Raw genomic sequence first — 14,659 nt, 5'->3', positions numbered from 1 at the left:
TGAGGCTGTAGAGCAGAGGTGGGCAAACTGTGGACCATCCTGCCTGGCCCTTGAGCTCCCTGCCATGGAGGCTAGCCCCTGGCCCCTCCCCTGCTGTCCCCACTCCCCTGCAGCCTTAGCTAGCCATGCCACCAGCGCTCTGGGCAGCAGGGCTGTGAGCTCCTGCCAGCCAGTGCAGTGGCATGGCTGGATCCGGCCAGGCGGCGCAGCTGCCAGTCCTGCTGCTCTGAGTGACATGGTAAGGGGTTGGGGAGAGGGGGGGTTGGATAAGGGGCAGAGGGTCCTGGGAGGGGGCAGTCAGGGTTCAAGAAGCAGGGGGTGTTGGATGGGTCAGGGGTTCTGAGGGGGGCAGTCAGGGGGCTGGAAGTGGGAGGGGGCAAACAGGGGGCAGAGGCCAGGCTGTTTGGGGAGGCACAGCCTTCCCTACCCGGCCCTCCATACAGTTTCAGAACCCCAATGTGGCCCTCAGGCCAAAAAGTTTGCCCACCCCTGCTGTAGAGTTTCTGTTCCACTATAAGATAGAGTCAGAGTTTGATCACAGAATGGGCAGGAAGCAATGCCATCCTGACCCACAGAGGACTTTAGATCCACAGAGATATCCTGAAGCTCTTGGGCATTCCTTGGAGGTTTAGGGCAGCCACATGGATGCCCAGACTCTCTGCGGCACTCGCCAGGCTGCTTGCCCGCCATGCACCACACCTTCTTCACGCATTGTTGCCCACCACTGGCCGACAGTGCATTCACCCAGGGATGGTTTCAAGATGCAAAGCTGTAGTTCATGCTGATACTAACATCATGAATTTAGTCAGGTAAATCCACTGGAGTGACACTCCACCCCCACCTTCCTGCCCAAAAATGCTTCCTCAAACCCCACAGAGGCCCAGCTGTGTGAAGTTCCATGGGATGATTTCCACAGGAATGGAAGGAAAGAGGGCTAATGGTGTGTTTACTCAGACGCACTCCCCTCTAAAAGATTTTGGCTCAGATGAGGTTTTCCTCTCAGCTCATCCTCTCTGTGCTACTCAGAGAGATTACGTAGCATTTATCCAAATACAACTCTAGCCTGCAGAAGTGCCTTCTCTGCTGTCCATTCCCTTATGACCCACTTGAGCTAAGTGGTTGTAAACATGTCTGAAATTAGACAGTTGTCTCTAGCCATAGCATGTTCAATGCTGCCAACTCAAAGTTTCTAGCCCTCCTGGTTTCAAGAGAAAAGTTCAAAAAGAAGAAGCAAGAGCACACTAAAGGCTATGAAGCCGAAAGCAAATAAAAAGAACCCCAGTTTTTTATTTAAAAAACTCTAATGATTTTTAAGCCAATCTCTTTAATTTTGTGGCCCTGACATGATTTATTTAATATTTGGGGTTGGCGACACTGTATGTGCCAACCAACTGTGCTGTAAAAAATTACTGGCTTCCACTCTTAACACCTCTGTTTGGAAGACTAGGACTGTATAGATTCAAAGCCTGTTTGATGTGGAGTTATAAAATACCGTGGCTTGACTGAAATGGAACAGGCCAAGGAATTTCCCCCCACCCCCAACCCCTCAGCAATTTGAGGACATTAATTCAATGAAACTTATATAGTAGAAGAAAATAACTAATGGCTAAAAAGTTTTGCCCACTTCTTTCTGCTGCAAGTTTTGAATGGTACCAGGCTCTGTTAGTACAGTAGCTCTAAACTATGATATTGTAATGAATACTTCTGTCTGGACTGCTTTAGATTGACCAAATATGAAAGTACTGCCTAGGAAGGAGTACTGCGGAAAGGGATCTGGGGATCATAGTGGACCACAAGCTAAATATGAGTCAGTGTAACCCTGTTGCAAAAAAAGCAAACATCGTTCTGGGATGTATTAGCAGGAGTGTTGTAAGCAAGACATGAGAAGTAATTCTTCCGCTCTACTTTGCACTGCTTAGGCCTCAACTGGAGTATTGTGTCCAGTTCTGGGTGCCACATTTCAGGAAAGAAGTGGACAAATTGGAGAAAGTCCAGAAAAGAACAACAAAAATGATTAAAGGTCTAGAAAACATGACCTATGAAGGAAGATTGAAAAAAATGGGTTTGTTTAGTCTGGAGAAGAGAAGACTGAGAGGGGACATGAGAACAGTTTTCAAGTACGTAAAAAGTTGTTACAAGGAGGAGGGAGAAAAATTGTTCTTCTTAACCTCTGAGAATAGGACAAGAAGCAATGGGCTTAAATTGCAGCAAGGGTGGTTCAGGTTGGACATTAGGAAAAACTTCCTACCTGTCAGGGTGGTTAAGCACTGGAATAAATTGCTTAGGGAGATTGTGGAATCTCCATCACTGGAGATTTTTAAGAGCAGGTTAGACAAACACCTGTCAGGGATGGTCTAGATAATACTTAGTCCTACCATGAGTGCAGGGGACTGGACTAGATGACCTCTCGAGGTCCCTTCCAGTCCTATGATTCTATGTTAAATTGTATCCAGGCCATGCAAAAAACATTCATTTCAAAATTACACTTTCCTCTGAATTCATAGAATCACGTGGTGCTCTTGTCTCTTCTGTGTTCCAAATACCGAATTATATTATTTCAGGCAAATTGCTAGGCAATGTACTCTACAGCAGACGTACTATATTCTTTGGGAAGTATGAATTCTGCACAGTTGTTTGCTCACTCCCTGATGGGCAGTACTAAACCTAGTCTGTCAGTAGAGGTAGTGTTCTTCAAACACTCAGCAAGCTGACTCCAGGCCTTTTGTAAACAAAGCCTGTACAGCACAGGATGTGGAGTTCACTTCTGTGTGTCTGTCTATATTACACCCATCTTTGTGGTACCTGAGCTACTAGGGTGGCCATTTGGCCCATCACAGTTACCAGTTTGCATGTTAGAACTGCTGCACATCTGCCCTGACCTTGGAGTTATGCACCCAAAGTCCCTGAATATCCCAATCCAGAGTGGGTCTCTGTGTTAACAACACCCTTGTTTCAAATACTACTTTAGGAATAGGACACTGGACTGAGATTTTCCCACTCTAGCACCCAGTGACATGCTTTGTGACCTTGAGCAAGGTACTTCACTTCTCTGCCTCTGTTTCCCCATCTGTAAAATGGGGATAACGATGCTTATCTTTCTTTGTAGAGTGCTTTGAGATCTCTAAACAAAATACACTCTATACGAATGAACTATTATTATCTTTATCACCATAGTGCCACTCTGGGTATAAGGAATATTGGGCATTAAGAGCATTTTACAATATCTTGGGTACTTTTGCTTGTGATTCTAAATTGCTAAGTAGTCTGTAATCAGCAATACCTGTTAGGTATCTTCAGTGTACACACACACATAAGATGCTTTCCAAACAATCAAAATCTTTTCTTTAACTTCCAATAAAATCTTTGAGATTTCGTGTTGGTACTCAAAGGCAGTCAAATATTTTGTTTGTTTTATTACAAGGCATGTAAATAAAAACTTGCATAATCTGAAAAAGATATTAGCTAGAAAACATTAAAGTGTTTTTCTTAAGAAACCTGACAATAAATACTTTTTCACCCCCAATACTAAAAATGCTTATTGCTTTGCAATGAAATAAATACAGCACAGCTCTGGCATACACAAGTCTGGGTACAAAAAGTCCATGTGGTTTCTTATAAAAGATCAGGTGGTTTTAAAATTTGGCATCTCTCGCTTCATGCATTTTGCATTTTAATCTGATTTTTTTGTTGTTGACAGTCCCACAGTATGAAAATCAGAGGGGAAAAATCATTTGGCTAGAAGTACTTTTTCCATTAAATATTAAATTTTTAGAAGTAAGAGATGTGTATGTTCATGGGTGTTACCCCTGGAAACAAGACAGTGTCTCAGTAACTATTCTAGAGAAATGCAGATTTTGGATGCTTAAGAAAATCAGACCAACTATTTGGCAAAGGCTCAGTTCTCAGTGAGTTCACCATTTCGCTACACATTTTTCCAAAAATAATGAGAGGGTGCAATTCATTCCCCAGATCATGAGTGTTTAGGTTCTTATACTATTATCCAAAGGCAACAAGAGAAACAAGAAATACATTTAAAAACACACCCTGCTTAACTTTAGGATGTTCTGGTGTATAAGAGAAAGCTTTTTCAAAAACTACTGACAAAAAAATTAAGAAAGGCTTTTGTTTTCCATGCATTGTGCTGTGCTTATTGCCAGCACATTTTGTCACAATTACAACCGTAAATCCAAGTCAAAAATGTTTTTCTTGTAGTCCAATCTAATATAGATTGATTATTGTTCACAATGTAGTTAAACAATGTCCACAGAAGAGAACATCTGTCATAGTCCAGCCTTCTTAAAGTACTGATAGGTCGTGGCAAGACTTAGACTTAAGTTTGAAGGCCATATTCTTGTTGTTCTTGGCAGCTATTTTGCCCCAGAACCGCCTGGCTTTCTTAGGAATGCTCTCTCTCCTCTTCTGATATGCCAGCCTCCTCTCGTTCTTTTCCTTGCTGTCTCGTCTTAGCCGGACTTGCCGCACAATTCCTTCAAACAGCTCCTTCACGTTGTGCTGGACAGCTGCGGAGGTCTCGATGAACTTACAGTCAAACACAACAGCACAAGCTCGGCCCTCTGTAAAATGGTAAGGGATCTATGTCAGTAGGCATAGTGTTCAGATAGGGCACGTTCCCTAAGCAAAAGGGAGAAGGGCAAAGCTGCTGAACACAGTGCCATGCGCAGTACAGAATGTGAGCTATCTATAAATGCTCCAAATAGAGTCACTTGTACTTCAGGGAAACCTCAGTGACTCGTGACAGAGGCAATTAGGTTACCATTATTGAGAGCAATATACTGCTTGATCCATTTACAGCCATATTTTCAAAATGCAGCTTTGAAGATTGCAGGCATAATTTTGCATATGCCAAAACTCAGATTTCCACATGCACATTTAGGGTACGTCTACACTGCAATAGAAACCCTCAGCCCCAGGTCTCAGATCCCAGGTCAACTGACTCAGGCTCACAGGGCTTGGGCGGTATAGGTATAAAATTGCTGTATAAACTTTCAGGCTCGGGATGGAGCTTAAGCCCTCCCCCTTGCAATCTCAGAGCCCAGGCTCCCCCAAGCCCTAATATCACATTGCAATTTTATAGCCCTACAGCCTGAGCCTCACTCAACTGACCCAGGCCAGCCATAGCTGTGCCATGGGTCTTTTATTGCAGTGTAGAAATACCCTGAATGGGTAAGTTCCTACCTACCTGATTTGTATGTGTAAATATACCTGACTTTACCCTCATTGAAGTCAATGGTAAAACTTGCAACTAACATTGAAAGGAGTAGGACTGGGCCTACAGATTGCATACACAAATCGTAGTCTTTGAACAGCAAAAACTTTAGGGTGAACAGCAACATGTGCAAAAAATTAGGTATTAGCTAAATTATGCCCATAATTTTAGAAGCCACTTTGAAATCTTGGCCCTTATTTTTTATATTTGAACCTAAACTACCTCTAATGATCTTCTTCTAAATGGATACCAGCATGCTCTGATACTCCCCTCCCTCTCCAAACACATCAGGTGGTTGACTCATAGAGTGCTTAGAATGAAACCCACCTTCCTGCCTTCACTCGAGGCAAAGTGCCTTTAACAGCCCAGCACTAGGAAGAATGTGAAAATGAAAATAAGAAGCCTAGTAATATTACTGAGCTCTTGTGCTCTACTGCTCTACGTATCCCATGAGAAGTTTTCATGTAGGGCCATTGTGACAGGGCCAGAATGCAGGGTAAAGTCCAGATCAGCTTTCCTTTCCTCTTGCATGGGGACCTGGGAAAAGGTCTATCAGAGGAACTTCTTGGAAGACAGAGGAGAGGGTGAATACCTTTGGAAAGGTCAGGCTCTACAGTCAATGGTCATGGGATTGTGTTGAAACCTAAGCTGGGGGGAGTTTCTCATCCGTTTCTGGTTATGCTAATTTATTTTATTGTGTTGTTGTAGACAGTGCACATCCAACACTCACGGATAAGTTTCCAGGAAGAGACTTAGTTGACCAAAGACTCGATTCATCTCCCATTAAAGAGAGCCTTTTAATTCACATTTATGGGAGCTGAATCAGGCCCTTAAACTGGGGATTTTGGGGTTGAGGTTGTTTGTTTGTTTTTTGCTATTGAACCATTCCACCCATTCTCAGCCATAGAGTACTCCAGACATCAGTGGGAATTCTTCAAGCAGATCTAGGACAGTATATGGCTCTTAAAGTTATAAAGTGGTTGTCATGGTAATTTTCCATACCTGACACAGAGACTTCACGGCACCTGACGAGATCGCTTTTGTTGCCCACTAAAATAATGGGAATATCTTCTGTTTGGCGTGCCCTGCGGAGCTGTATTCTTAGTTCAGAGGCTTTCTCAAAGCTCGCTCGGTCTGTGATGGAGTAGACAATCAAGTATGCATCTCCTACTTGCATGCAGTGATCTTGGATCCATTCTTCTTCACTCTGATAATATAAAATAGATACAGCCAGCATTAGCAAAAGCCTGGCTTTCTTAACTGGAAGCCCAGCTGAGTGTTTACAGAAAAAGTGTAATATTACTCAATCCAAATTCAATCATGGTGAAACTTTGCTGGGTATGGTTTTGATCACAGTTACACCAGTATAAAACCAAAGTAACAGGGATGTACACCAGCACAAACCAGGGCAAACATTGACCAATAGACTTCATTAACTTGTGTTTGCTTATGCCCAGGTCAAATTTAGCTCTGATCATGTTTCCAGCATTTTTGTTTTTAATAATAAATCAGACAAAGAAATTTCTTTGCCATTTTCAAACTTACATGGAGGAACTTGGACATTGTTAAAGTCCCCATGCTTTCACTGACCATAGAATTATGGATAACACCTCCTTACTTGTTCAACAACTGCATGTTCCTAGCAGAACTAGAGTATTGCTACTCATTCATACTTAATTTCCCTTTGGCACTTGAATAAAATGAATTGAATGCAATACCTTATTTTCCCACATGTCAAGCAGCATAATGGTTGCACTTTCACCATCTACCATCAAGGTCCGTTCATATGTGTCTTCTAGAATAAAAATCCACAATGTTAGCAATACATCCCTTCCTTTTGTCATATATGTAGCAATAAAGAAAAATAGCCATATACATATAATTTGTTCCAAGTTGAGTTCAGTGAATCCAATTCACTGTTGGGGCGAGTCCATTGATTTCAGTGGAGTTGTATCCACTTTCACGAGTAGTGCATGTGGCCCTATGTCTCTTTACCATTTTTTTCTTAATTTTCATGGCAAATGAACGAGACTGAAAGATATTGCAACTAGTGTTCATGATTTTGGCTGAAAAGCTTTTTATCCTATGCAGGGCAGGGATACGGTGGGGGAGGGGGAAGAGGAATATAACCAGTGAAAGAAATAAATCAAATGCTGAACATTTGACCCCCTGGGAGCAGCTGACAGACGTACAGACTCCAGCAAGGCTTAGTAATGGAAAATATTTGTTTTCACTCTAGCGGGGACCCTTTTCGGGTGAACAATCACTGCTGCTCTGAGCAGTTCAGCCATCCAGCAGCCCTAGCAACAGGCAGCGGTGTGTGAGGCAAAGGTTGTTGGGCTCTATAAAACAGATGCTGCTATTGCACTACAGTCCCCTGAACTGTCCCTCGTTCCCCTGGCTTTATCCTGTCCCAGGTTAGTGCTTCTCACTAAATGTTCACCTATGAACATTAAAGAGGTGATGAAGCATTTCACAGCAGTTTGGTAGGAAGTGGCAGAACCTGCCTAACCCTGGGTAAGGACCTGCAAAATTCATATCTGGATTTCAAACCTCACACGGTTCAGAGGTATTTAGATCTGAGGTCTGCGCCAAGCCATTATAGAGATCAAGGGCCACTGTGAAATTTGGATTCCATTCCCCGTCCCTTTCACTCCCTTGAAGTTTGGGGTGTTTGAAAGCATGTTTTTGGTTTGGGTCCATCTCTAGTCTTGTGTTACTGCTAGCATAATAAAATCCAGTGTTAGGGCAGACAGCTTACATTCATCACCATGCTGTTCAGAGCACCTATCCAAACCACTCTGATGGAGGATATTACTGTATTTTAAATAAAGGCTCTTGCCTCATAAGCTCCCACTGTGCTTTTGTGAAGTGATCTTTCCCCAAGTCCTAATCCTGGACTCTCCTGGAAGCCAGAAAACAGTGAGGCCATGGAGTAGAATGAGCCAAGGGTAACTAAAGAATAGCCAAATGTTTTTTTTAAAATCAGTTCTGCCACAGAAACTTTAAAATGGGAAACTCTTTGTGAACAAAAGGGCACTGGGCTGACACAGCTGGCCACCTGGGGGTGGATGGGCCTAAAGGAGGAAAGCAAAAAGAAAACACTAACCAACAGGAGCAATTTCACTTCTAGTCCCAGTAGGTTCTCCTTTGTGCTTGTGCCTTAGATTAATCCTGGGCAAACGTCTGAGTCCAGCAGAGCTGAACAGAGTGCAGGCTGTAGGAGGCATAAAGCTCATCTTCATACTCCCCCTCATCTTGGGGCTGCTCTGTGGAGGACTGGTCCTCTGGAGTAAGTTTAGAGCAGCTTTAAGGCTGTTCTACCTTACCCTGGCTACTGGCAGCTCCCAGTGTTTGGAACAATGGCATAGGAGCATCCCACCCGTGTCCCCTACATCAGCAGCAGGGAGATAGCACAACATAGGCACTGCTACACTGATTCTACACTAACTGGAGGCTCCCTTTGACTGGGGTGATCCTCTGAATTCTGGTTACACCTGCTGTAAGGACACATGCTGTCAACAGTGCACCAACATCCAACAGAAGATCTGGTCCATCATATAGCATAAAGCAGCTGTGCAAAATTCCACTTCCCTGGGACAAGTAAAATTTTTCAGATAAGTAAAATATTATCATTGGTTTGGGGATTACTCCCCCCCCCCGCCTCATAACTGTGAAGGTGGGTGACTAGGCGGGGTGCCTGGGCTAGTAGATTTTCAGGGCAATTTTGCAAGTCTGCAAGAAAGAAGAGTGGAAGTGACCATAAGCTTGTTCTGTGCTGTACTTTACATGCTGCTGGAGTGCAGGCTAGATAGCTGCTAGAAGGCCCGTCTAGTGCAAATGATGTCTTGCATGATTACAGGACTACCCAGTGGAAGATTAAAAGAAAACACACCTGATTGGCTGATCCGTGTCCAGTGCATCAAAGGGGTCCTCAGGTTCCCCTCAGGCTCCCAAGATTTATATTTCCAGCCTGTGGTCATGCACAAGCTGGAGTTGGACCCTGTATTTTTAATTCCAGGCCATGTTAAGTGATAAATCGTTCCTAGCCCGGCACACAAAGACTGCTCTGGTGCTGCCTGTTGGCTAGGCATCCCAAAGAGGCAGGGCGGCAAGCGGCAGTGGAGGGATGGGGCCATCTGCACTGGTCAGTGAAACTTTTCCAGCCAGAGTAGGAGCAACCCCTGCCCTTTCTCCAAAGGGTGACCGTATCCACGTCTTCAGAGCCGCAGGAGATCCTGCTGCAGCAAAGCTCCTCCCCAGTGGTATCCCGCACATAAAACATGGCCCATGACTCAGTGCCACTGTTTGGCCTTTAGCTTTAATTGATCCCTGGGAATAATGAAAATACGAGACCCCTCGCTCTAAAACAGAGGTGCATAGTAAAGGGCACTTGCCTAGCAAAGAGCTGCAGACCATGTCAGCCTCCTCTTTTTCCTCAAATTAATTGGGGAGCAGGATTTTTTCCTCACACTACTGAGGCATCGTTATCTGCTCTTCGCTTGTGGGAAGTGGGGGATCTGTGCCATGCAGGTGATATGAAATGCTAATAAGAAGAACCCAAATAACTTATACTGAGGCAATTTATTTTCATACAAATTTGGTGGGATTACTTAATGGCCAGCAAGTATTTTGGTGGTACCTGTAAAGCAGGGCAGGGATTATTATTTTTCTACCCTTATCTCTTGCTGATATGTAGCTCTTAACAGTTTCTTTAAAATTCCAAATGATTTTACGCACTGATTTCTCATAGAACAATAGCATCACAAGGCTGGCAGTGCAATTTACAGGCCAGGCTATTACCTCACACCAGGGTAAAGCAGGAGTTGATCCACTGGAGTCTGTAGTTACACCAGTGTGAAACTGGTATAAGATCTGATTCAGGCCTTCTATGTAATGTATTTACAGCACAATCAAGAATTAATCAGATTCCAACTGCCTTTTTTAAAAAGAAAGGGCTCAGAAGCTGTACTGGTCTCCTTTCTCTGTATTTCAGCAGACTTAGACCTTTGTCAGTGAGTGTCTTTTTTCATAGCCCGATTGTTGAGACAGATGCACGCGCTGGAATCAGCTTTGAAACTAAGGGCCAAGTGTGCATTACCTCAGTTTCAGGCACTCCAGATTAAATGACGTCACTAATTTTCTGTCTTATTGCTGATGACTAGTGACAGGAAAGGCTTTAAATAAACATAAGCAATGCAGAATGCAATGACCTACCTCCTAGCACATCACAGTCACTGTCCATGCTGTCGTGCACGCCTGCGAAGATATTGGCCAAGGTAGATTTCCCCACTCCATGCTCCCCAATCATGACCACCCGGTAGTAGGTATTTCCGGACTCGGAGGAAATGACTGAATCGGATGACTCGGACGACCAACTCCTTCGGTAATAATCATCGGGGTTCATAGTGTATCTCTTGCGCACGTTGTACTCATGGGGGTCTTTGTGGACGGTCAGGTGCCTTCCATCAGCAGGGATGCTCCAGCGCTGCTGCTGTGCGTGCAGCACGCTGGTGCTGTGACGCAGGGTGACGTGATTCAGAGTCATGGGTTTTCCCTAGTGAAAAATAGCGAAGTCGCAAATGTTAGACACCAGGTATCTGAAATGGGCTCCATGTTAAAAAAACCCAGTGGTAAGGTATATCCTGTGTATCTGCAAATGCCTCGTGCACAGACAAAAGAAGAATTAAAACGGCTGCCTCTTTCATTTGCCTCTAACATTTCTAGTTCGCCAACCATAGTCATGGCTTTAGGATTCAGGTTGAAATCAGCATTACATACTAAGCCCTACCTTTGTCTCCCCCTAGTTGTGAATATTAGGCACAGCCCTGCTTTGGGGATGGTGTGGAGCTGCACTGCCCCAAAGGGAGCAGTAGGAGGCAGAATGTCTTTCATAGCAATCCATCACATGGGGGACCATGCCCACTGCTGTGTCCTTTCAGAGAGGGCATAATTCCCAGTGTGCTGGTCCCTGCCCATTCTGGGGCACTGTGCACCTCAAGGGGTGTGCAGAGGGAGAAATACAGGGACTGCAGTTGTGCCTGTCCCTTACACAGACCATGCAATGGAGTGAAGGTTCCTTGCACCCTCTCCCATCACTGCATACCCAGGTAAAGTCCAGCGGAATCTGCCGGGGCTTTGTTAAACAAGAAATTGTTCTTTGCCTGCAAAGTGTCATGCTTAGTCTCAACTGACAGTTGAATCTGTCGTGAGAACAACAAACATTATACTCTGCACATTTAGATCATTTCCTCCGGTGGAAAAAGAACCACATCAACAGGTCTTGCTATAAGGGGCTTGATTTTGAGCTCAGTGTAAAAAAAAAGAAAGAGCAACTCCATTGCACACACTGGAATTAAGCTGGTATCAAACGGGTGTAAGAGAGAGCAGAATGAGATCTGATGGGATCCCAGAGTATGTACCTGATCACACCACTAGGGGAGCTATCACTGGGAGAAAATAGCTCATACATTTACAGTTTTTAAATCAACAAATTAATTTGGCTGAGGAGCAGCTAGTCAGGCTAGCTCCTCTTGTCTAAACATGGCTTTTAATGACATGTGGCTTTTGAATGGATTTTGCCTTGGTTGGAGGCAGAATGTTGTGATGTCATTCCTAGTGGTCCACAGCTACCATTTTTAGGAAAGTTACTTTGATGCTCTCCAGTTCCCAAGGTGACAGTTATTTATACATTTTGCTTTTTTAGACTTAAGTCTGATGGCTCTCAGTTCTCTTCTGCATATTAACAAAGAGAGCATCTGCTATTAAAACATCCTGGGCCGCTTTCCAACTGTATTCCTCTTTCGTGTTTGCAAAAAGTGCACAGCTCATCAAATTGCACACTACCAATTACTTCTTCTAATTCAAGAAACCCTTGAAAACTTTTTAGAGCAGGTACGGAGCAGGTCATAAAACGAATGTGCTGAAAAACAGCAGACTATACCTGTAATTTGAATATCAGCCTTTACCAAGCATATTGCCTCTTATGACCAATGCCATTTTCTATCTGTAATTACAGCATTTGTTGCAAAATGAGTTCATCTGAATTCTATACAGTCACATAAACCTTTGCCAGCAAGAAATGTTTTTAGCAGGAGACCAGGCATCAAACAAACACTGCTTCACAAACAAAATTAAATATTTTAACTTTCAAGCATATATTTTGCTGTCATTTCCCTGTCAAAAAGACAGAATGAGAAATGTTAACTTTGATTTGGCTAAATAATAAACAGTCTACATTAGTAGTGCTTCCTTAAGAGAGTTCCACAGTTAATAAACTAAACAAGACAATGTCTTATAACTTACTGTAGTGCACTCAATTCCAAATTCAAACTATATTCCACGTTACATATTTCATTTATCTACTTAGTTCTATGATTTCTCTTCACTTAAGTAATACATTCAAACCAATACTTTTCAGCCAGCACCACCTTACTTTTCACAGTCTCTTCAACCAGTCAGCTTTGGTCTTATTGTCTATTTCTTGCAGTGGAGTGTGATATAGTGAACTGGTCTGCTGGAGTAAATCCTCTCCTGTTCAGTGGCTGCCTCTCTAATTCTTTCTCAGCAAACCTGGTTTATATTAAGCCCATCTGATCAGAGACAGGGCTTTTCCGTGACGTCGTTGGCCTGTTCACACAACAGCCAGCCCCCAGCTGGGAGGAAGCGGGCATGCAGAAGAGCAAAAACTTACAGACAGTAACACTAACGAAATCATTTACTTGCAGCCATATGATTTTTTTCTTCATTAATAATGCCAGTAAACCTTTTGCCTTCTTACGGAGTGGAAAAATACAATAAATTCTCATTTCATCACAAGACTCTTTCAGCTTTGCCCTCAAGTGCTCTTGAAATCGGTGATATCTAAAGAATTGCTTGAGCTTTTCTAATGTCCCAAAGGCGACAAATATATTTCCTTATCTAACTACAAAAATGGAAGGAACTCCATCCTGGAGAACCTCATCTCCTAAATGTAATCATAGATCAATAATTTGTAAATACCTGAAAATTAGGGATTTTGTGCTATTTTTCAGTATCAGAATGACTAATACAAAAGATCCCATTTTTCATTTTCTTTAAAATCTACAAGTCACTGAACAGTTTTCTCAGTCTCACTACATGCTTTTTGGATGCACAGATTCTTATTCACCGCAGTGTTACTCCAGTTTGATGCTAATGTAATTCCACGGGTATCAAAGGTGTGACACTCGCCTAAAATTGGAGTAGCACAATGCTGCATGGTTTTAGAAAAGCTGAAACTATATTGTACGTGTTACAAAAGAGGGGCTTGATCCTTAAATCTTTACTGTTTCAAGCCTCCTTAACTGCAAGGAGTTTTGCCAGAGAAAGCATTGCATTATCACACTCTTAGACCGATACTTTTAAGGCTAGATGGAATTCTATTTTATTCATTCTACTGATAAAGACTGGGGAGATTCCCTTACCAACAGTGTATAAGGTCTCCAGGTGTTATATAAAATCATATAAAATCTTTACTAATAAAGCACTATAGAAATCCGAACAGATGAAGTTAATCCATTTCTGAACATGGACACAGATGTCTTTGTGGCATGATTGACTGCTATAAATCAGGAGTAACTCCGTTTCAGGTAATGACCTGGTAACATTGCTAAGAAAAGATGGAATTTACAAAACTCTTCAACAGAAACATGTTAATTTTGTTTTTGGTCAGGGATTCTTTCCATGCTCATTCTCCAACATACGAAGACAAGAACATTCTCCAAAATAATATTCTCCTATAAAGTCAATAGGAGTCACTCAAGCCTGGCAAGTGGAGAATTGGAGAAGAAGCAGAATACGCCCTTACTTTCACCTGCCCATGTCTCCTAATGCAAAACTGATCGTATGACAAACACTGAACTGCATCAGAACTCTGAGTACTAGCTAGCTCTCCCGGATGACTGAATCACCAGCCAGTCGTGTGTTTGCAATATTGGGATTAAGCATCAATGAGCAGCATGCACCATAAGAAGCAGCCTTTTATTTGGTCTACTGGCCATATGGAACTGCTATGAATACTGGACTGTACAGCACTGCAAAGTCCTATCACGCAGCATTGACTATTCTCTTGTTGGAGGGACAGCAGCATGCCCCACAGGCCGTGCTCAGAGGTGACTTTACAAAAAGGGCACCTTGTTCTTTGGCTGGCCATGCATTTGGCTTCACTTTTCATCTTGCTGGTGGTTGTAGACTAGGTGCTGGTGGTCCAGCTGACTAGGTGCCTGGACTGCCCTGTTCTGTAGCGCATGTTCATTTTTTATTGTAGTTTGTAGTTCTAAATGTGAAAACAATCTTTCTCCGCCACAGGAATGGAAAGTTTATGGCCAGACTTATCAGGCAGAGTCAGAGGCTATGAAGGTTTCATGGAAAATTGTAAATAGATAATACTGGAAAGCACAGACGGTAGCGCTG

The 14,659-nt window shown here is 43.1% G+C and overlaps 1 protein-coding gene across 1 annotated transcript; it reads right to left on the bottom strand.

The window, feature by feature from the left end:
* Positions 1 to 3,231: 3,231 nt before the first annotated feature.
* GEM (GTP binding protein overexpressed in skeletal muscle) lies at positions 3,232 to 12,800 on the bottom strand. Its single transcript, XM_074943006.1, has 5 exons — positions 12,663 to 12,800; positions 10,445 to 10,784; positions 6,946 to 7,022; positions 6,230 to 6,434; positions 3,232 to 4,574 (listed from the first exon to the last, which is right to left on the bottom strand). Exons 2-5 carry the CDS (start codon positions 10,773 to 10,775, stop codon positions 4,297 to 4,299), a joined length of 891 nt encoding a protein of 296 aa, XP_074799107.1. The 5' UTR covers positions 10,776 to 10,784; positions 12,663 to 12,800; the 3' UTR covers positions 3,232 to 4,296.
* Between the last annotated feature and the right edge of the window lie 1,859 nt (positions 12,801 to 14,659).

Source organism: Natator depressus, chromosome 2 (genome assembly GCF_965152275.1).
Source record: "Natator depressus isolate rNatDep1 chromosome 2, rNatDep2.hap1, whole genome shotgun sequence".
In the NCBI taxonomy this organism is placed as follows: Eukaryota; Metazoa; Chordata; order Testudines; family Cheloniidae; genus Natator; species Natator depressus.
The sequence above is the reverse complement of the archived record's forward strand: the minus strand, read 5'-3'. Positions and strand labels throughout refer to the sequence as shown.